This window comes from Cervus canadensis, chromosome X, assembly GCF_019320065.1.
Source record: "Cervus canadensis isolate Bull #8, Minnesota chromosome X, ASM1932006v1, whole genome shotgun sequence".
Taxonomy (NCBI): domain Eukaryota; kingdom Metazoa; phylum Chordata; class Mammalia; order Artiodactyla; family Cervidae; genus Cervus; species Cervus canadensis.
Genome location: NC_057419.1, coordinates 135,602,523 through 135,625,032, shown reverse-complemented (window position 1 = coordinate 135,625,032; position 22,510 = coordinate 135,602,523). Strand labels below are relative to the sequence as shown.

Below are 22,510 nucleotides of genomic sequence, written 5' to 3'. Positions count from 1 at the left end.
AGATTAGATCCCTGCCCTCTTACAAGTCTCCTGTGTGTCCCGGGCTCCTGCTCCTCACATGTCAAGTTTAAGCTGTACCCGAGGTCCCTCACAATATGGCTCCCACTGGCCTCCCCAGCCTCACAGTCCTGAGCACTTATCAGTCCCTTTACAGACTAACAATCCCAAGTGGCTCTGGGTTAGCAGCCTTCCATGGTGGCTCACGTCCTGCTGTTGTTTCCTAGGGCTGAAATATCCTCTCTCATATCTCCCTCTCACTCAGGGCCTCCTGGCTCTACCAGGCCCTGGCATGAACTAACCAATGACCTTGAGCAAGTTGGTTACCTTCTCTGTGCCTCAATGTCCTCATCTGTGAATGGGGATAATAGGGCTAATTGTAAAGATTAAATAAGGTAATGTTTATAAAACATTCAGTACAGAGCCTCAGTCAGTTCACCTCAGTTACTCAGTTGTGTCCGACTCTTTGCCACCCCATGGACTGCAGCACACCAGGCCTCCCTGTCCATCACCAACTCCCAGAGCTTACTCAAACTCATGTCCATTCAGTCGGTGATGCCATCCAACCATCTCATCCTTTGTTGTCCCCTTCTCCTCCTGCCTTCTATCTTTCCCAGCATCAGTGTCTTTTCAAATGAGTCAGCTCTTCGCATCAGGTGGCCGAAGTATTGGAGTTTCAGTTTCAGCATCAGTCCTTCCAATGAATATTCAGGACTGATTTCCTTTAGGATGGACTGGTTGGATCTCCTTGCAGTCCAAGGGACTCTCAAGAGTCTTCTCCAACACCACAGTTAAAAAGTAACAATTCTTCAGTGCTCAGCTTTCTTTAGAGTCCAACTCTCACATCCATACATGACTACTGGAAAAACCATAGCCTAGACTAGACGGACCTTCGTTGGCAAAGTAATGTCTCTGCTTTTTAATATGCTGTCTAGGTTGGTCATAACTTTCCTTCCAAGGAGTAAGTGTCTTTTAATTTCATGGCTGCAGTCACCATTTGCAGTGATTTTGGACCCCCCCAAAAATAAAGTCTGTCACTGTTTCCACTGTTTCCCCATCTATTTGCCATGAAGTGATGGGACTGGATGCCATGATCTTAGTTTTCCGAATATTGAACTAAATGAAAGCAAAAACAACACCCAGTTGTGGATGTGACCAGTGATGGAAGCAAAGTTCAATGCTGTAAAGACCAATATTGCATAGGAACCTGAAATGTTAGGTCCATAAATCAAGGCAAATTGAAGTGGTAAAACAGGAGATGGCAAGAGTGAACATCGACATTTTAGAAATCAGTGAACTAAAATGGACTGGAATGGGTGAATTTAACTCAGGTGACCATTATATCTACTACTGTGGGCAAGAATCCCTTAGAAGAAATGGCGTAGCCCTCATAGTCAACAAAAGAGTCCAAAATGCAGTACTTGGATGCAATCTCAAAAGCGACAGAATGATCTCTGTTCGTTTCCAAGGCAAACCATCCAATATCACAGTAATCCAAGTCTATGCCCTGACCCGTAATGCTGAAGAAGCTGAAGTTGAACGATTCTATGAAGACCTAAAGACCTTCTAGAACTAACACCCAAAAAAGATGTCCTTTTTATTATAGGAGACTGGAATGCAAAAGTAGGAAGTCAAGAAACACCTGGAGTAACAGGCAAATTTGGCCTTGGAGTACAGAATGAAGCAGGGCAAAGACTAAAAGAGTTTTACCAAGAGAATGCATTGATCATAGCAAACACCCTCTTCCAACAACATAAGAGAAGATTCTACACATGGTCATCACCAGATGGTCAATACCAAAATCAGATTGATCATATTCTTTGCAGCCAAAGGTGGAGAAGCTCTATACAGTCAGCAAAAACAAGACCGGGAGCTGACTATGGATCAGATAATGAGCTCCTTATTGCCAAATTCAGACTGAAATTGAAGAAAATAGGGAAAACCACTAGACCATTCAGGTATGACCTAAATCAAATCCCTTATGATTATACAGTGGAAGTGAGAAATAGATTTAAGGGACTAGATCTGATAGAGTGCCTGATGAACTATGGACAGTGGTTTGTGACATTGTACAGGAAGCAGGGATCAAGACCATCCCCAAGAAAAAGAAATGCAAAAAAGCAAAATGGTTGCCCGAGGAGGCCTTACAAATAGCGGTGAAAAGAAGTGAAAAGCAAAGGAGAAAAGGAAAGATATACCTATTTGAATTCAGAGTTCCAAAGAATAGCAAGGAGAGATAAGAAAGCCTTCCTCAGTGGTCAATGCAAAGAAATAGAGGAAAATAATAGAATGGGAAAGACTAGAGATCTCTTCAAGAAAATTAGAGATACCAAGGGAAAATTTCATGCAAAGATGGGCTCAATAAAGGACAGAAATGGAGTGGACCTAACAGAAGCAGAAGATATTAAGAAGAGGTGGCAAAAATACACAGAAGAACAAAAAAAGATCTTCAGGACTCAGATAACCACGATGGTGTGATCACTCACCCAGAGCCAGACATCCTGGACTGTGAAGTCAAGTGGGCCTTAAGAAGCATCACTATGAACAAAGCTAGTGGAGGTGATGGAATTCCAGTTGAGCTATTTGAAATCCTAAAAGATGATGCTGTGAAAGTGCTGCACTCAATATGTCAGCAAATTTGGAAAAAGCAGTGGCCACAGGACTGGAAAATGTCAGTTTTCATTCCAATCCCAAAGAAAGGCAATGCCAAAGAATGCTTGAACTAACGCACAATTCCACTCATCTCACACGCCAGTAAAGTAATGCTCAAAATTCTCCAAGCCAGGCTTCAACAATACGTGAACCATGAACTTCCAGATGTTCAAGCTGGACTTATAAAAGGCAGAGGAACCGAGATCAAATTGTCAACATCCACTGGATCATCAAAAAAGAAAGAAAGTTCCAGAAAAACATCTACTTCTGCTTTATTGACTATGCCAAAGCCTTCGACTGTGTGGATCACAACAAACTGTGGAAAATTCTGAAAGAGATGGGAATACCAAACCACCTGACCTTCCTTCTGAGATATCTGTATGCAACTCAGGAAGCAACAGTTAGAATTGGACATGGAACAACAGACTGGTTCCAAATAGGAAAAGGAGTACGTCAAGGCTGTATATTGTCACCCTGCTTATTTAACTTATATGCAGAGTACATCATGAGAAACGGTGGGCTGGATGAAGCACAAGCTGGAATCAAGATTTCCAGGAGAAATATCAATAACCTCACATATGCAGATGATACCACCTTTATGGGCCTCTTGAGCCTCTTGATGAAAGTGAAAGAGGAGAGTGAAAATATTGGCTTAAAGCTCAACATTCAGAAAACTAAGATCATTGCATCTGGTCCTATCACTTCAGGGCAAACGGATGCAGAAACAGTGGAAACAGTACAAAGCCTATGCATATTCAAAAACATTACATGTTTTCACTACTCTGTTATTATTATCCATTTCACTTAACCCATCTTGGACATTAGCTCTGTCAGACAGTCTTCCTTGTCACTCTCAGCCCATGCCTACTGACATTATTTGTGATTCTCTCTCTTTCCTGTACTTCCTCTGTGCTTAATTCATGCTTCGATTCAAATTCGTGCTCCATCACTTGTTGTCTGTGTGATCCTGAGCAAGTCACTTAACCTCTCTGAACCTAGGTTTCCTCATCTGTAAAATGAGAATAATAATAGCCTCAAAGTATCCATCACCTAGGATTATTGCATATACGAAAGAAGGCAATGCATGAAGCAGCTCTTAGCATAGTGCTCAGTACTTAGTAGAGGTTGAATTCAAAGTTATTCTCAAAGAGATTTAAAGGTTAATCTCAAAGTTATTTTGAGATGCACCATGGCATTATGAGAAATGAAGAGATTGTGCCTTCTCAAGGTAAGATTGTGATGCTCTTATCTCAAGAGGTAGTTGGGAAGAGTAGATGGTTTTATGTATCAGTTCCTAGTTGTGAAATCATTATTGCATTTCTAAACTTCACCTCTACCTACCCTGCACCTCATTCCATATTCTCTTGTTGTGCCCACCAGCTCCCACCTACTTCCTCAGCACACATCATACTGTCGCAAGCTTCCTGTTCAGTCTATTTCCTCTGTCCCAAATCCCCTTTCCCACGTTCTTCCCTGGCTATTACCTGCCCTTTCTTTACGATTCCAGAAGGACTTCCCTGAGCCTCCAGATTGAGGTGCGTACCACATCTCTGCTTACTCCATCACAGTGCTTACGATATTATCATAGAAATTTTTTGTTCAGGGATCAATGTCCCCAATGAGACGGTGACTTTCTTCCTTTTTCTCCCCCACTGCACCATGCGGCTTGTGGTATCATAGTTCCCCAACCAGGGATCGAACCCAGGCCCCTCGGTAGTGAAGGCACTTGCAACATAGTATGTGCTCAATGAGTATTTGCACTAAAACAGAGGAGACCCAGCTGTACCGGAACCGGCTTCAGATTATTGTTCAAATGTCAACAAGTTGCCAAAAGCAAGTTACCTTTCCAGAAACTGCAGCATGGAAAACATGTGGGCATTCTTCTAGTGACAAGAAAGATGGTTCATTTGACCTATGACTCATGAAAAACTGGCATTAAACAAAGCTGGCTTTTTCTGTCATTCAAAACCTGGAGAACGTTGCCATCTAGTGGTGGACTTCAGAGCTGCTGGAACATGAACTTTGTAGTTCTCAATGGGGGTGCAAAGGCTGCACCTACACAGGGCACGACGTTTCTCTGAATAAGGCAGATATGTGACTTGCATTTTCACCTGATATAGCTTGCTACTTGAGAAAAATAAAGATTTGAGTATCTCAGTAGTCACCAAGACCTATAGAGGTGGCTGGCTGCTGATAGGGTAGGGATTTAGGAGTCCAGATGGAACCTCTTTGGTCCCATTGCGGTATTGTGTGTCAGATAATGTACGTTGTTTTTTCAAATGGAAAGTATGGTTGGCACAGAGCTACTCTTGGGCCTTATACAATCTGATTGGATACAAGAAGCAATTAAGGAATAAGACATCATTCAACTTGACTCAGATCAGTTGACTGGATATGTGAGTGTCAAGCAAACATGTTCTTGTGGTTTAGTCGCTAAGTTGTGTCCAACTCTTTTGTGACCCCATGGACTGTAGCCCATCAGGCTCATCTGTCCATGGGATTTCCCAGGCAAGAATACTGAATGGGTTGCCGTTTACTTCTCCAGGGGGTCTTCCCAACCCAGAGATGGAACCTGCGTCTCTTGCATCTCCTGCATTGGCAGGTGGATTCTTTATCATTGAGCCACGAGGGAAGCCTCCAAGCAAATATACCCAGATGTATACAAGAGTATTTGCCATCCTCCTGAGGCTCTCTGTACTTTTTCTCGGAACCCTCAAAGAATTTTGGAATATATTGCCCTTAGAATCATTCTGAGTCCGTTCTAACACTAATAAGAAGCATGACAGATAATAATCTACCACATACCCAGCAACTGAATGCACACTGCATTTGAAGTCAAACAGATTTGGGTTCAGACTGCAGCTCTATCACTTGCCAGCTGTGTGACTTTGGCCAATTATTTTACTTCTCTGTGTCTCTTCATTTGTGTTTCTTCATTTGCAAAATAAAAGTGCAAATAAACCTTACCTCATTTGGTTTTTGTGAGGATTAAGTGAGATATGCATACAAAGATTTTGAAACAGCTTTGAGCACTTTAGTAAGCGTTTGCCTTTTTAACAAATAATTTGCTATCCTGAAAACAATGAATCAAGGAAACAAGGAAAGTCACGGACAAGGTAATATATCTAATATATACACAATTTTATGTATGTGTGTCACACAATTTATGTGTGTGTGTGTCAGAGAGAGAGAGAGAGAGTCAGAGGGAAACACATAGAGACAGACAGACAGAAAGGCCTAACTGTGCTGTTAAGGAGAAATAAAAGGAAAATGTAATTAATCCGTCTGTAAAGGTTCGGGCTGTACAACAGTAGAAGATCTAAGGAAACAGGCAGAAACTTGCACCTTTGTGTAGAAAACCCATAGGTGCAAATTATGCTACAAATACAGACCTTTACAGGGCATTGCATTAGTGACTCCGTTACCATGAGCAGCATTGCTGTCAGCAACTTGATCTTCAAAAATGGTAAACAACTCTTGGGAGAGTTCTGAACAAAACAAAACTCAATTTTCTTTCCATTTACACAGTAGTTGTATTCCTGGAAATTTCAAGCAAATACTCAAACCATGCAAAAAATCTTTAATATGTAAAGCAGAGTTATGTTCTAGGCACAGATAATTATAAATCGATTTTTTTTTCATCTACATTAATAACTGGGTAGGGGGAGGTGGCATTCAAAAGTTAGGCAGAATCCAGGGCATTCTTCACCATGTGAGACTGTCCAGCAATGTTGGGGACATCCAGCCTCTGTCCACGAAATGCTAGTATGTGGAACCAACCTCTACACACTCACATGCACGGAGAGCATGGAATTCAAGAATCCATTGACAGAAAGTTTCAAGGTAGAAACTGAGTCAAAGCCCTGCTATTCATTACAGGGCAAGACTAGGAGATAGGAATTGGAGATGGAGACTCAGTGTTGGATGGGAAATGGAAAAGGGTCTTATAAGCTGTAGAGTCAATTGAGTCACGTGTCTGGGTGAAGCATGCATGGGGAGAGCGTAGCATGTGGCCTTGAGGCGGATCGGGTGGTGGCAAAGCAGTTATCTAAACACTGAAGATTAAAGAAAGGCTGAGAGTCATGGAAAGGTTGGCAGCCAGGGTCAGAGCCCAAGCCAAAATTAAAGTTCCAGAAAGGCAGCAAATCAGGAGGCATGAAGACAGACAATAATCAGGGTTGAAATAGCAGGCAGAACAAGGGGAGGGGGTCTGAGCATAGGCTGATCGCCTTCCACCCAACCAGTTAAAAGCACAGACATGTAGTCAGAAGGACCTGGGTTCAAATCCCAACCCTGCTACTCACTGTGTGACTTTGGGAAAGTTTCTTCAGGTCTCAGAACCTCACATTCCCTCCTCAGTAGAGTGAGCACAGTGATCAGTGTCTGCCTGCTCCCCCCATGATGCATGAGCCATGCATGCCTACTGTTATAACTACCTTCCCTGCCCACCTGCTCTTCCCTCTGTACCCACCTCTCAGTGAGTGGCAACACCATTCACCTGCCCAGTCACTCAGGCCAGAAGATGATCCTTGAAGGAGCCTCTACTTCCTCATGCCTCACAATACTGCTGATTTTCCCTTGGAAATTCCTCTTGTATCTGCTGCCTCTCCTTCCCCATGCGTGCTAAGTCGCTTCAATCCTATCCGACTCTTTTGTGACCCTACAGACTGTATCCTGCCAGGTTCCTCTGTCCATGGGGATTCTCCAGGCAAGAATACTGCAGTGGGTTGCCATTTCCTTCTCCAGGGCATCTTCCCAACCCGGGGATAGAACTTGTGTCTCCTGAGGCTCCTGTTTGCAGGCGGATTCTTTACCGCTGATCCGACTGTAAAGTGAAAATACCTTCTGCCATATTAACAAACAAGAAATGTCACAGCCATCAGTGATTTCTGGCCTCCAAATGTGAATGAGGGTTCCCCAAACTGCAATTCACCAGATGCTGCCACCCCACAGTGAATGCTGAGGACCTGGGGGAATGCAAGAAGCAAAGTGAACAAGGAAAGAGGATTGGCCCCAGAAGGCTGAAGTGCTGTGGAAGGAATATGCTGAAGTGCTATGAAAGGAATGAATTCAGCGAGCTGAGAGGCTTTCATCTTCCCATACGCAGAATGCTAAATTCCCTGATACCTGATCTTTGATGTTCAGACTGCCTGCTCCCTTTGTCACAAACGTGTATATAGCCTGACTTCCTTTCCTGCAAACTGCTCTGAGCAGTTTTGTCAAAGCTACTGAGATGCTATCTCCCAGGCTCGGAGTCCTAAACATTCCCACCAAATAAAATAACTCTCTACTTTCAGGTTGTGACTGTATTTTTTAGTCGACAGTTTTACTGCCAGGAAAATAATGGCCAGATATGATTGCCAGTTCAGCCCATCACCACCACTCACCTGTGTTTGGATCCCATCCTGGGAGCTTGGCTACACCTGGTGGAGGGGAGGGACTACCAGTCCTCCTGGAACTCGACTTGGACAGAGTCTTGGTGGGGAGAGGCAGGACAATTATTCAGAATGGTTGGGAATAAACAAAACGCAAGGGGGCGCTGTGGACTAGAACTTAAAAGGGAAGCCAAGGGTATTGTCAGAAGAGTGGCACAGGATAGTGAATAAGCCCTCAGAATGTGGAGCCAGGCTTCTTGGGTCTGAATTCTGATTCTGTCTCTTCCTAGCTGTTGAACCTCAGGTGATTTATTTTACCTCTCTGTGCCTCAGTTTCTTCATCTCTAAAATGAAAATTAAAACATTATTTCTGTCAGAGAGTTGTGGTAAAGATAAAATGATTTATTATATGTAAAGGGGTAAGAAAGGTGCCTGGTACACAGTCATTATGAAAAGTATTTGTTAAAATATTTAAAAATTTTAGGGAATTCTCTGGTGGTCCAGTAGATAAGAATCTGCCTGCCAATGCAGGAGACGTGGGTTCGATCCCTGGTCCTGGAAGATTCTACTTGCCACAGAGCAACCAAGCTTGTGCACTAAACTACTGAGCCCGCAAACCTAGAGCCTATGATCTGCAACAAGGGAGGAAACTATAATGAAAAGCACGTGCACCGCAATAAAGAGTGGCCCCTCCTTGCTGCAACTAGAGAAAGCCCACATGTAGCAAAGAAAACCCAGCACAACCAACATTCGAATTATAGGGGTCCCAGAAGAAGAGAAAAAGAAAGGGTATGAGAAAAATTTTGAAGAGATTATAGTGATCTTTCTCTTCCTTCAGAGTTTGAACATAAGATTCATGTGGGGTTTGATGCAGTCACTGGGGAACTAACTGCAGATAAGCTTTTTATTTTGTTTCATAAGGCATGAAACATTTTTTTCTTTGTGAAAATAGAGTTCAAGGAAGAATTGACATGCCCCAAAATGTCAGACTTGATGTCTTTGGTGATTTTAAGGAAGATGGACTTTGCTTAGACTATCACAGAAGGAGCTAGAGAGTGGCAAGAGAATTGGCAAAATTATTTTGTTCATCATGGCAAAAATGTCTAATTGTGGTTAGCCTTCAACTTAATTCAGTTCAGTTCAGTCGATCAGTCGTGTCCAACTCTTTGCGACCCCATAGACTGCAGCACGCCAGGCCTCCCTGTCCATCACCAACTCCCGGAGTTTACTCAAACTCATGTCCATTGAGTTGGTGATGCCATCCAACCATCGCTTCCTCTGTCATCCCCTTCTCCTCCCGCCTTCAATCTTTCCCAGCATCAGGGTCTTTTCCAATGAGTCAGCTCTTCACATCAGGTGACCAAAGTATTGGAGTTTCAGCTTCAACATCAATCCTTCCAGTGAATATTCAGGACTGATGTCCTTTAGGATGGACTGGTTAGAACTCCATGCAGTCCAAGGGACTCTCAAGAGTCTTCTCCAACACCACAGGTCAAAAACATCAATTCTTTGGCTTTCTTTATAGTCCAACTCTCACATCCATACATGACTACTGGAAAAACCATAGCCTTGACTAGACGGACCTTTGTTGGCAAAGTAATGTCTCTGCTTTTTAATACGCTATCTAGGTTGGTCATAACTTTCCTTCCAAGGAGTAAGCGTCTTTTAATTTCATGGCAGCAGTCACCATTTGCAGTGATTTTGGAGCCCCCCAAAATGAAGTCTGCCACTGTTTCCACTGTTTCCCCATCTATTTGCCATGAAGTGATGGGACCAGATGCCATGATCTTAGTTTTCTGAATGTTGAGCTTTAAGCCAACTTTTTCACTCTCCTCTTACCATGGCACAGGGAACGTAGTCCAGATAGACTCAACTTTCTTTCTCACTTCACTATTTCCTTTTCCATGTTGGGGAAATTTTCAAAATGTTGGTGCATTTAATATTGTCCCAGAGATCTCTGAGACTATCCTCAGTTATTTTCATTCTTTTTACTTTATTCAGCTCTTCAGCAGTTACTTCCACCATTTTATCTTCCAGCTCACTGATCCGTTCTTCTGCTTCAGATAGTCTGCTATTTTTTTTTGATAGTCTGCTATTGATTCCTTCTAAAGTATTTTTAATTTCAGTAATTGTGTTGTTTGTCTCTGTATGTTTATTCTTTAATTCTTCTAGGTCTTTGTTAATTGATTCTTGCATTTTCTCCATCCTGTTTTCAAGGTTTTTGATCATGTTTACTATCATTATTCTGAATTCTTTTTCAGGTAGTTTGCTTATTTCCTTTTCATTTATTTGGACTTTAGTGTTTTTAGTTTGTTCCTTCATTTGTGTAGTATTTCTCTGCCTTTTCATTATTTTTTTTAATTATTGTGATTGAGGTCTCCTTTTCCCAGGCTTCAAGGTTGAATTCTTTCTTCCTTTTGGTTTCTGCCCTCCTAAGGTTGGTCCAGTGGTATATGTAAGCTTCATTTAGGGTGAGATTTGTGCTGAGTATTTTTTTTTCTCTGATGGGCAAGGCTGAGTGAGGTGGTAATCCTGTCTGCTGATGATTGGGTTTGTATTTTTGTCTTGTTTGTTGTTTGGATGAGGTGTCCTGCACAGAGTGCTACTGGTGGTTGGGTGGTGCCCCGTCTTGTATTCAAGTGGTTTCATTTGTGGGAGTTCTCAGTATTTGATACTCCCTAGGGTTAGGAGTTCTCTGGTAGTCTAGGGACTTGGAGTCAGTGCTCCCACTCCAAAAGTCAAGGCTTGATCTCTGGCCAAAAATGGAGATTCCACAGGTAGTTTGTTATGGCATTAAAAGAGATTAAAACAAATACTCAAAAATGAGAAATGAAAGATGAACCCCAGACAAATGGCAGTTACAAAATCAGGTAAATAATAATTAAAATAATGGAATATATACATATACACCTATAAGCAAAATCAAAACAGTCCAACAAAAATAAAGTACAATAGATTGATCTGGTGAACAAAGGAAACCAAAAATGATATCCACCAGTTAAGAACAAAACTAACTAAAGCACAAACTGGAAAACAAAACTAAAGCAAGGTGCCAACTGGGGAATAAAGCAATGAAAACAAAACTAACGAATATGGTGAGAAAAAGAAAGGAAAGATAGAAAGAATGGAAATGCAAAGTTAAATAAAGGTAGATAAAGAGGATACATATATGTTAAAGATTAACTGCTAGGGGAAAAGAACAGTAGGAAAAGCGAACAAAGGAATAAATGTAGAAAAAATAATAGGTTTTTAAAACTTAAAATTAAAAAAAGAAGAAAAAAAAGGCAAGGAAAACTCCACAGAACTGCAAAAGGCCAATGTAGATGCAGAGGTTTACAACAGAAATAAAAACTGTGATTGAAAAAAAACCACTCAAAAGCTTAATTAGATTTCATAGTGCTAATAAAGTCGACAACTACAACAGAGAGGGGGAAAATGGAAAACAGAAATGGAAAAACAGAAAAGAAAAGAAAATCAAAAGAAATTACAGAACAAGTCAAAATATAAGAATAATAAATGTTTTTCTTGAGTCACTGCGGTCAGTGTCCTTTCCCTCGCTGGAAGTCACAGTCCACCTCACCTCCATAGGTTGCCCTCCAACACTGTGTTGGTCTCTGGGCCTGCTATGACGGCAGCTTAGACTCTAATCTGGTCCTACTCCTGTCCTGTGTCTGGTTGCTTCCAATGTCCACTGCTATCAGAACTAGCACATTTTCTTTTGTGGGAGCTCTCAGTGTCTTTTTATATATTCTGTAGACACAAAATCTGCCTAGTTGATTGTGTGGATTTAATCTGCAGCTTGTACAGCTGGTGGGATGCTTTTGGGTCTTCCTTAGCCACCCTGCCCCTGGGTTTCAATTGTGGTTTTATCTCCACCTCTGCAGGTAGGTTGTCCACTGGGCTTTACTCCTGAGGCTGCCCTGGAGGACTTGGGTCTGCCCCAGTGAGAGCCAGGTATGGAGGTGGTGCAGCTGCTTGGGTCACAGGGGTTCTGGCAGCACCAGGTACTCAGGGGAGTTGGCAGCTAGGGCAGCAGGAAATATAGTGCTTTAGAAGGCTATGGGGAACCAATATGGGCCAATACACTCCAGTATTCTTGCCTGGAGAACCCCACTGACAGAGAAACCTGGCAGGCCACAGTCCACAGGGTCTCAAAGAGCTGGACACAACCGAAGTGACACTGTGTGGATAGATGCAGAGCCTGTGGAAGCTCTGCCCCAGTCAGGGTTGAGCATGAAGGTGATGCAGCTGCTTGGGTCACGGGGACTCTGATGGCACCAAATGTGCAGGGACACAGACTGCCTCAGCCACAGGAGTTATGGCCCTATCAGAGGTTGTTTGTTTTTTGCTGTTGTTGTTTTTGAGCCTCTGGTAGCTAGCAATCAGAAGGCCTCTTTGGCTAGTCTTTCTCCATAGCTCCACCCATTCAGGCACTTAGAGGGTTCCCTTGCCTGGGGTCCTTCTCCGTTGTTCCTGCGTCAGGCACATAGAGGACCCCTTCCCCTCCACCCCCGCTGGGGTCCTACTCTGTGGATTGGCGCTTCAGGCACTGAAAGGGGCACCCTGGGTGGGGTCCTACTTTGTAGATCTGAATATCAGGCACATAGAGCACCCCCCCCACACACACACACACTGGGGTCCTACTCTGTGGATTGGCGCTTCAGGCACTGAAAGGGGCACCCTGGGTGGGGTCCTACTTTGTAGACCTGAATATCGGGCACATAGAGCACACCACCACCACCCCCCCCCCGCCCACGCTGGGGTCCTACTCTGTGGATCAGCACGTCAGGCACTTAAATGGGGCACCCTGAGTGGGGTACTACTCTGTAGTTCGGTGGGTGATGGGCCAGCCTCGATATTGTTCAGGTGAACAATAGGAACTCTCATTCATTGTTAGTGGGAATGCAAAATGGTACAGTCATTTTGGAAGCAATGTCTTACATAGCTAAACACTGTCATACCCCATGATCTAGCAATTTTGCTCCTAGATCACCAAATGATGTGAAAGTTAATGCTCACACAAAAACATGCACATGAATTTTATAACAGCTTAATTCATACTCCCTTTCACACACACAGACATGCATACAAATTGGAGGCAATCAAAATGTCCTTTACTAGCTGAATGGATAAACAAACTACCGTACATCAATATAACAGAATATTATTCAAGAATAAAAAGAAATGGGAGAAGCGGCTGCAACGCCGAGCGGAGGAGGCAGGAACCCGAAGGCAAGCCGGAGCTGGGTGGGGACCATGGCCGGGATCACCACCATCGAGGCGGTGAAGCGCAAGATCCAGGTTCTGCAGCAGCAGGCCGATGATGCAGAGGAGAGGGCCGAGCGCCTCCAGCGGGAAGTGGAGGGGGAAAGGCGGGCCCGAGAACAGGCTGAGGCTGAGGTGGCCTCCTTGAACCGTAGGATCCAGCTGGTTGAAGAGGAGCTGGACCGAGCTCAAGAGTGCCTGGCCACTGCCCTGCAAAAGCTGGAGGAAGCTGAGAAAGCTGCTGATGAGAGCGAGAGAGGTATGAAGGTTATTGAAAACCGAGCCTTAAAAGATGAAGAAAAAATGGAACTCCAGGAAATCCAACTCAAAGAAGCTAAGCCCATTGCAGAAGAGGCAGACAGGAAGTATGAAGAGGTCCCTCGTAAGTTGGTGATTATTGAGGGAGACTTGGAACGCACAGAGGAGCGGGCCGAGCTGGCAGAGTCCCGTTGCCGAGAGATGGATGAGCAAATCAGACTGATGGACCAGAACCTTAAGTGTCTGAGTGCTGCTGAAGAAAAGTACTCTCAAAAAGAAGACAAATATGAGGAAGAGATAAAGATTCTTACCGATAAACTCAAGGAGGCAGAGACACGTGCTGAGTTTGCTGAGAGATCGGTAGCCAAGCTGGAAAAGACAATTGATGATTTGGAAGATAAACTGAAATGCACCAAAGAGGAGCACCTCTGTACACAAAGGATGCTGGACCAGACTCTGCTTGACCTGAATGAGATGTAGAACACCCCAGTCCCGCCCTGCCGCCGCTCCTCCCTCTCACCCGGACTCCGCTGAGGCCAGCCTGCCCGAAGCTGACCTTTAAACTGAGGGCTGATCTTTAACTGGAAGGCTGCTTTCTCCTTTCGCCACCTCTCCCACCCCCTTACTCCTGTGTCCTTTTCGCCAAACTGTCTCTGCCTCTCCCCAGAGATTCCAGTTGGGCTAGAGGCTGAGCACCTTTGGGAACAACGTTTAAGGGAAGGTGAGCACAATGCAGAGTGTCTTTAAAAGCATGTTGTGATGTACACATTTTGTAATTACCTTTCTTGTTGTTGATGTAACAACCATTTGTAAAAAAACATTCCAAATAATTCCATAGTTCTGAAGCAGCAGTCTAATCCCTTTCTCACTTTTGGAAGGTAACGTTTCAGCTTAATGCATATTGCCTTCTTCAGAGAGAAAGGGAAAAGGTTTGGGCCTGCCTTACTGAGAGCCTAGCAGCCCAGAGAAAGGCTCCATTTGGGGAAACCTCATTGCTCTGTAAAAAGTACCCGCCAAACCAGAAAGATGATTCCAGGAGGAGTTAGCCAAAAAAAAAAAAAAGGTGCTGTTCAGGTTTTCAGCTTTACAGTATCTTTGGACAACTTTTTTTTTTCTTTTTTCATCAGAAGTGACCAATTAAGATGGTGAAACCTCTGAGACCAAATCCTTGTCCCAGCTCAACCCTGTTCCCAACTGCTCACAGAATGGATCATGTGCCCTTTATGCTGAAGTGACCACTTAATTGCTCTCCTGCCTCCTTGAAAGGAAAGAAAATTATGTTTTGCCACTGATTTAGCCATTTGAAATTCATCTCATCACCCTTTTCTGGGTCTGAAGCTGCTGTCTCCAAAAGTGCCATCTCATTGTGCTTTGTATCGGTTAGTGCTGGAGGAATCTTGAAAAGCTTATGTACAAAACTTTTTAAATTTTATATTATTTTGGAACTTTGCTTCTTTGGGTTTGAGGCACACTGGTCACCCCTCTGCCTGTGAGAGCTCTCTACAGTCTGTGGGCTAGCAGTGTGCTGATCTTTTGAAGTTTCTTTCCCTACCCAATCCCCCTTTTTTGATGAGGTTTCAGTGAGGTCTGTTAGGTGTGCATCCTGCAGCTTAATTGGCTTAAAATGTTCTCTCCTTTGGTGTGGTCTCTTTGCAGACCAACTGGGAGAAAAAAAAAAACCAATAGTGTAACTGTTTTGATACTGAAAATTGATAAATGTCTTTTTAAAATAAAGAACCACTCCCTCCAACCATCAAAAAAAATAATAAAAATAAAAATAAATGGGCTGTCAAATCACAAAAAGAAATGGATGAAACCTGAATGAATGTTATTAAGTATAATAAGCTGGTCTGGAAAAGGTTATACACTGTGAAAGTGAAAGTCGCTCAGTCGTGTCCGACTCTTTGCGACTCCATGGACTACAGTCCATGGAATTCTTCAGGCCAGAATGTTGGAGTGGGTAGCCTTTCCCTTCTCCGGGGGATCTTCCCAAGCCAGGGATCGAACGCAGGTCTCCCAGTCTGGAAAAGGTTATACACTGTATGATACCAATTATACGACATTCTGGAAAAGGTAAAACTGTAGCGCGAATAAAAAATATCAGAGGCTATTTACTTTTGCTTCAAAATACTTTTATTAGTTGGGATATAATTTGTCAACACTCAGCTACTCTTCTTCTTCGATGTGCAAATCCACTCCATAGGGGCCTCTGGTGTTCCATACCTCATATATTGTAACGTTATTCTGTGCGTCAGCAGAAACCTCGATATTGGGATATTGGCGTTTCTCACCGGTTGCCGCAGTGAATTTCAGACTCCGCACCCTCAACACAAGGTTCACAAGTTCCTTCTCGACCTGGGTTAAGCCACCGCACATAGAGTCTTTGTAGGGGGAAGCCTTTATCTTCTTTCTTCCTGGAGAGCCAAATGAACAGCCCCGATGGACACAAGGAGTGCACACGTTACTCTTGTCACTGCCTCCTGGAAACTGCAGGATCACCAACAACATGAAGAAGAGTAAAAGCCAGTGTGACTTGCTCCCAAACCAGCCTGGGGCATGCTCTGGTTGATTCTGCCGAATCCGGAAGTGCCTTCCACTGGGTACCGTCCCCGTGTTTTCTTCGGCTTCATCTCTCAGAGCATAAAACACATAGGCAAAGATAAATGAGACAAACGTAGGCCAAAAAATGAACCATATTACAGACCGCATCGTGAGCTGAGACGAAGTGGCTCCCGGTGCGCTGGTCTGCGCTGGCACCTGGAGACTGAGGACCAGGCAGGGCTGGGCCCTTGGTGACGTCACAGAGGGCCCCGCCCCACCAGAACCCCTGTGGCCGGGGTAAGACTTCAGCGCAGAGGGTAAGGAGGCCTGCAGGGGTCAACCGGGAGTGGGGCTTAAAGGGACATGGCGACATTTCCAGTGGGCAATTGAAAAAGAGGCGAGGAGTGACAGAATGCCATCTCCATGCTAGTTTATTCTTTCTGAACCTGCTGTTCTACTGGGAGGGTCGGTCCATCTTCTATTTTTATTTTTCCATTTGTTGAATCCAGACACTGTGGTGGGCAGAGCAGACCCATGGGCATGTGCCCCTCCGGAGCAGAGAGCCAAGTGGGAAAGAAAGATATTAAAGCAGAGGCCACAAACTAGGAGCCACTGATGTTTTGTGTGGCCTACCGCTGTTCCTAAAAATGACTGTGCTCAGTGCTAAGTCCTGTCTGACTCTTTGCCACCCCATGGACTGTAGCCTGCCAAGTTCCTCTGGAGAAGGAAAGTCAGGGGCATCACCAGTGATGCGGTACAGGGGGACAATGGGGTAGGTACTCTCTAAGATCCCTCCCAGATCAGAGGTTCTATGATCCTGCATGGCAATTTCCCAGAGGGCAGGGATGCACCTCCCAGGCAACAAGCAGTGGAACTGGCACATCTCTGAGGAATTGCTGAGTTGGCAACACTACACTACCTCTGATGCACGTGTGGATGAGCAAGGACTAGCTGCACTCTCCCTCTGTGCATGTCTAACCGCCACATGTGTTTGAAGGTGACCTTGCTCTGCAGGTGTGGCTTGAGAGCTGTGTTCCTTTTCACTGTCCTTCCCTAGGAAGACGATCCTTCTTTGTGCTGTGCAAGTTGATGATCCAAACGCTTGTGTATGGCTGCAGCACTCGGCACTTTGCCTTTCTGTCTGGTCCGGTGGTTTGCACACTTGAGTGTGTATCAGAGTCACCTAGAGGGCTTGCAAAGTCCCATATTGCTGGATCTCAGTCCCCAGTCAGTCCTGGGTGAAACTTGAAGACTGGCCCTTCGGCAGGTCTCTGGGCCACACTGAGAACCACCCTCCAGACAATGGCTTCACTCACAAAGATGCAGCTTCCCTCTGACTGCTGTGCCCTGAACCTGAGGGGCCAGTGGGAGTGGAGCGGCAGCAAGAGCACCGACCTGGAGCCTGAAGACCAGGGTTCCACACTGCACCTGCGCTCTAGCGAGCTGTGTGACCTTAGGCAAGCCTCAGCACTCCTCTGTGCCTGTAGCTGCCTCGCAGGCACAAGGATGCGATGAAGTTGGTGACTGCTACTCTGGGTGTTTCTGAAATTCAGAGTTGGTCTGTCACTCTTGTCCCCAGCCCAGTCTTCCCAATTGGGAAGCCAGAGACCCCCCACAGCACCCCACCCCCAAGCATCCAAGTGCCCACTTCTGTCCACAGTCACTCCCAGCTAGAGTGGTCCACTTGCTTGGGGGTCTCCTTCTACAGCCGGCCCTGTGTGTGGAGCCCAAAGAGTGAAACTGGTGTCTCCCTCTTAGAGATCCACGTCTACCACTTGGGGGTATGTGTGTCTTGCGTGTGCTATTTCAAACACCTTTTAGCACAGAGATAAGGATACAGAATCCTAGAGCTAGTCTCCTGCAGGTAAATTCTGATGGTAACGGTTTACTGTGTTACCTTGGGTAAGTTAGTTAACATCTCTGAGCCTCACGTACCCAACTTTAAAATGGAGAAACAGTACCTACTTCATGGGATTGCTGTGAGGACTAAATGAGATCATGTATGCAAGGCCTTTACTCCTGGCACATAGTAAGTGCTTAACATGGTAGCTTTTGTTTCTCAGAAAGAGGGTATTGGCCCTGTCTATAACATTAGACATTGACATTATAATATTAAACAATGGAAACAATGACAGACTTTCTTTTCTTGGGCTCCAAAATCACAGCAGATGGTGACTGCAGCCTTGAAATTAAAAAGCGCTTGCTCCTTGGAAGAAAAGCTATGACCAACCTAGACAGCATATTAAAGAGCAGAGACATTACTTTGCCAACAAAGGTCCATCTAGTCAAGGCTATGGTTTTTTTTCAGTTGTCATGTATGGATGTGAGAGTTGGACTATAAAGAAAGCTGAGCACCAAAGAATTGATGTTTTTGAACTGTGGTGTTGGAGAAGACTCTTGAGAGTCCCTTGGACTGCAAGGAGATCCAACCAGTCCATCCTAAAGGAAATCAGTCCTGAATATTCATTGGAAGGACTGATGTTGAAGCTGAAACTCCAATCCTTTGGTCACTTGATGTGAAGAACTGACTCATTAGAAAAGACCCTGATGCTGGGAAAGATTGAAGGCGACGAGGAAACAAGAACTGAAAGAGACATGTGTACCCCAATGTTCATCGCAGCACTGTTTATAATAGCCGAGACATGGAAGCAACCTAGATGCCCATCAGCAGACAAATGGATAAGAAAGCTGTGGTATATATACACAATGGAATGTTACTCAGCCATTAAAAAGAATACATTTGAATCAGTTCTAATGAGATGGATGAAACTGCAGCCCATTATACAGAGTGAAGTAAGCCAGAAAGAGAAAGACCAATACAGTATACTAACGCATATATATGGAATTTAGAAAGATTGTGATGATAACCCTATATGCAAAACAGAAAAAGAGACACAGATGTATAGAACAAACTTTTGGACTCTATGGGAGTAGGCGAGGGTGGGAGAATAGCATTGAAACATATATATTTTCAAGTGTGAAACGGATCGTCAGCCCAGGTTGGATGCATGAGACAAGTGCTCAGGGCTGGTGCACTGGGAAGACCCAGAGGGATGGGGTGGGGAGGGAGGTGGGAGGGGGGATCGGGATGGGGAACACATGTAAATCCATGGCTGATTCATGTCAATGTATGGCAAAAACCACTACAATATTGTAAAGTAATTAGCCTCCAACTAATAAAAATAAATGAAAAAAAAAAAAAGATTGAAGGTGGGAGGAGAAGGGGAAGACAGAGAATGAGATGGCTGGATGGCATCACCGACTCGATGGACATGAGTTTGAGTAGGCTCTGGGATTTGGTGATGGACAGGGAAGCCTGGTGTGCTGCAGTCCATTTGTGTCGCAAAGAATCAGACATGACTGAGCGAATGAACTGAACCGACTTCATTAGACATGCAGGGAAGCTGAAAACACAATGGCTACATGTGTGCTACTTTCTTAATACCTCTTATGGTACATAATAATAATGATAATACATATAGTAACACTAGGGCTTCCCAGGTGGCCCTAGTGGTAAAGAATCCACCTGCCAATGCAGGACACATAAGATACTGGTATTCGACCCTTCAGGATTCGATCCCTGCATCAGGAAGATATCCTGGAGACGGGAATGGCAACCTACTCCAGTATTCTTGCCTGAAGAATCCCTATGAAGAGAGGAGCCTGGCGGGCTACAGTCCATGTGGTCACAAAGAGTCAGACACAGCTGAAGCGACTTATCCACTGCAACACATGGATTCATGTACATGTATTCTCAGTTCAGTTCAGTCACTGATAGTGGCTGGCATGGGGCAGAAGCTGCCAGCTGGCTTGAAGGCTCCAGGTTGCAACAGACTAGATGCCACTCCTGTCACCCTTCTGACTTCCAACTCTCCTAAGGGCAGTCTTTTCTAGGTTCATGTGATAGTAGGCCATGGTCCTCTTCAGGCACTCTTCATCCCAACTAAATTGCTTTCTGGTACTTGGTGGCAATGGGATAGTATGAGTAGAAAACTGAAATAGTACCCAGTGGCAGGCAGGAATTGCCATTTACCCTTAAGGGTTCAGGGGATCCTTTCCAGATTAGTGGATTTCTTTCTTACTAGACTCCACACAGGTGCCCTAGACAGGCAGAAAGAGGCCAAGGAGCTCTCCACTTGTCAAACATTCATTTACCAGTGCAAGTGCTGCTGTGGCAGGTCCACGGCTGCCTGAGCCAAGAATTTGATGGTGTAGAGAAGCAGTAAAGATGAAGCCTGAATACAGGGGGTCTCATGAGATCTGGTTCATCAGCTGTTAGAAAAGCTGTTGTGCAAGCTTAAGGCTGTCATCAGATGCAGGAACTGTCTGAAATAATGGAGGGTTTTGGTCACCCTCTTAGATTTGATCAGGGTTGTCAGTGACCTGGAAGTCTAACTCTGCATAGCCTTGGATCCCATGGGGTTTTGTCTGGGAAGTTGGGAATTCACAAAATTGAGAAAGTTTCCACATGGTTACAGAACTGACACTGCAGAGTTCTGGCAAAATTAGGTGCTTAGTGTCGCAGTTGTATCTGACTCTTTGTGACCCTGTGGACTGGGGCCAGCCAGTCTCCTCTGTCCATGGAGTTCTCCAGGCAAGAATTCTGGAGTGAGTTGCCATTTCCTTTTCTAGGGGATCTTCCCAACCCAGGGATCGAACTCAAGTCTCCTGCATTGGCAGGCAGATTCTTTACCACTGAGCCACCAGAGTCAGAGTTGTCGATTTTTCTTTCTACAAAGAGTATTGAGTCCCTTCTGGGGAGGTAGAGGATCTGGTGAAGCTTGGCAAAAGCTCATGCTGGAATGTTTGTCGAGGCAAATGTGAGCAAAATCTTCAGATGTACAGGATGCAGTTGCCCTGAAGGTGGTAGAAGTTTGGCTTTATAGTCAGAGGAGGCCAGGGATGAAGAAGCAGAGTGGAGCTGAGAGATAAGGTTTGCAAGTGACATTATATCTATCCAGAACATTTGAATAATGCCACATGTGGACTTTTTCCTATACCTCATGGGAGAAATGACACTTCAGTTGTGTCCAACTCTTTCTGACCCCATTGACTACAGTCCACCAGGATCCTCTGTCCATGGGATTCTCCAGTCAAGAATGCTGGAGTGGGTTGCCATTTCCTCCTACAGGGCATCTTCCTGACCCAGGCATTGAACTCGCATCTCCTGCTGCTCCTGCACTGCAAGCAGATTCTTTACCACTGAGCCACCGGGCAAGCCCCTTGCTATACTTCAGTGATCATTATTTTTCCGAATCATAGAGTGGGGTTCACCCACACTGGAGCTGGCTTAAGCCATGTGAATTGGCTGGGCAGGGTCCACAGAGTTTTCTAAAACCTTTTAGTCTATCAGAAATCTGGAAGTAGTTACCATATGTCCTGGAATGTGCCAGTGCCTGACACATTGTGACTGAGGGCATAGGGATGCTAGGTCTCAGTTGGCATTCAGAGCCGGGTTTGACTTGGTTACCTCTTTGCCAGCAGGCTAGGCTGGTCTTCCTGATGGGCAGACTTGCTGCATCAAGGGCACAAGAAAATTCAACTTCAAAGACTGGAATTTCACAATCAGGAAATCTAGAAATGTCACTGGAAGTTCAGCAGAATCATTTGCAGTTTAGTTTTGCTTTTGTTTTAAATTGCGTATGAGGTAGACATCATAGTCTTTTCCATGCTCTCAGGTCTCTGAGGGCCCTAACTGGGCCTGGACAACAAGCCCAACAGCTTGGGAACAGTGACTGTATTAGACTGGATTACAATTATGAAAGCCTTTGGCATGGCGGCCCCTCCTGGCCACGGACGGGCACCTACAATGGCGCCATCTGGTGGCATATGCTGTGTGCCATGGGGAACGAGTTTGAACCTACCACAGAGCTGTCCCAGCCTCCTCCTGAAGGGAAGATGGGCTCCTGTGGTGAGGAGGTGAGGCCTGGCCTTGTGGTGTAGTGGTCAGCTCCGCACCTGAGTTTCTATTCTGTTCTGCCTGCAGACTTGTTCCTTTCACAGCATCCCAGCACCCAACATGAGCCCTAAGCACAGATACATCCATCCAGTTCCTGGGCCAGAGTCACACAGAATTCCTAAGAGCTGGGATTTTGACTTTGGGGTGCCATGGAACCCTTTAGTAGACCTCTATTTAGAACCATTTTTTAAAGTTTAATTTGATGGAAGTATAGTTGATTTACAATGTTGCGTTAGTTTCTACTTTACAGCAGTGATTCAGTTGCACACATATATATGTATGTATATACATTTTTAATATTCTTTTCCATTATGGTTTATTACAAGATATTGAGTATAGTTCCCTGTGCTATATAGTAGGACCTTATTGTTTATACATTCTGTGTATAATAGTTTTCATCCGCTAATCCCAAACTCCTAGTCTATCCCTCCCCCTACCCCCACCACCTGCCCCAGCAATCACA

At 44.7% G+C, this 22,510-nt stretch overlaps 2 protein-coding genes across 3 annotated transcripts; one reads left to right on the top strand and one right to left on the bottom strand.

Moving 5' to 3' along the window:
- Positions 1-13,236: 13,236 nt before the first annotated feature.
- On the top strand, positions 13,237-15,329 carry LOC122435468 (tropomyosin alpha-3 chain-like). Of its 2 annotated transcripts, XM_043459672.1 has the most exons (2): positions 13,345-13,412; positions 13,547-15,329. In XM_043459672.1, the coding sequence occupies exons 1-2, from the start codon at positions 13,345-13,347 to the stop codon at positions 14,025-14,027; spliced, it is 549 nt and encodes a 182-aa protein (XP_043315607.1). In that variant the 3' UTR covers positions 14,028-15,329. The 2 variants fall into 2 exon arrangements, with proteins under 2 accessions (XP_043315606.1, XP_043315607.1); XM_043459671.1 differs by having other exon boundaries at positions 13,237-15,329.
- Positions 15,330-15,661: 332 nt separating this feature from the next.
- Positions 15,662-16,338, bottom strand: LOC122435469 (protein FAM209A-like). The gene has a single exon (XM_043459673.1). It carries the CDS (start codon positions 16,254-16,256, stop codon positions 15,714-15,716), a length of 543 nt encoding a protein of 180 aa, XP_043315608.1. The 5' UTR covers positions 16,257-16,338; the 3' UTR covers positions 15,662-15,713.
- Between the last annotated feature and the right edge of the window lie 6,172 nt (positions 16,339-22,510).

Bases quoted from the DNA above. Each gene is read 5' to 3' on its own strand.
- LOC122435468 (XM_043459671.1), top strand. From the start codon at position 13,281: ATGGCCGGGATCACCACCATCGAGGCGGTGAAGCGCAAGATCCAGGTT.
- LOC122435469 (XM_043459673.1), bottom strand. From the start codon at position 16,256: ATGCGGTCTGTAATATGGTTCATTTTTTGGCCTACGTTTGTCTCATTT.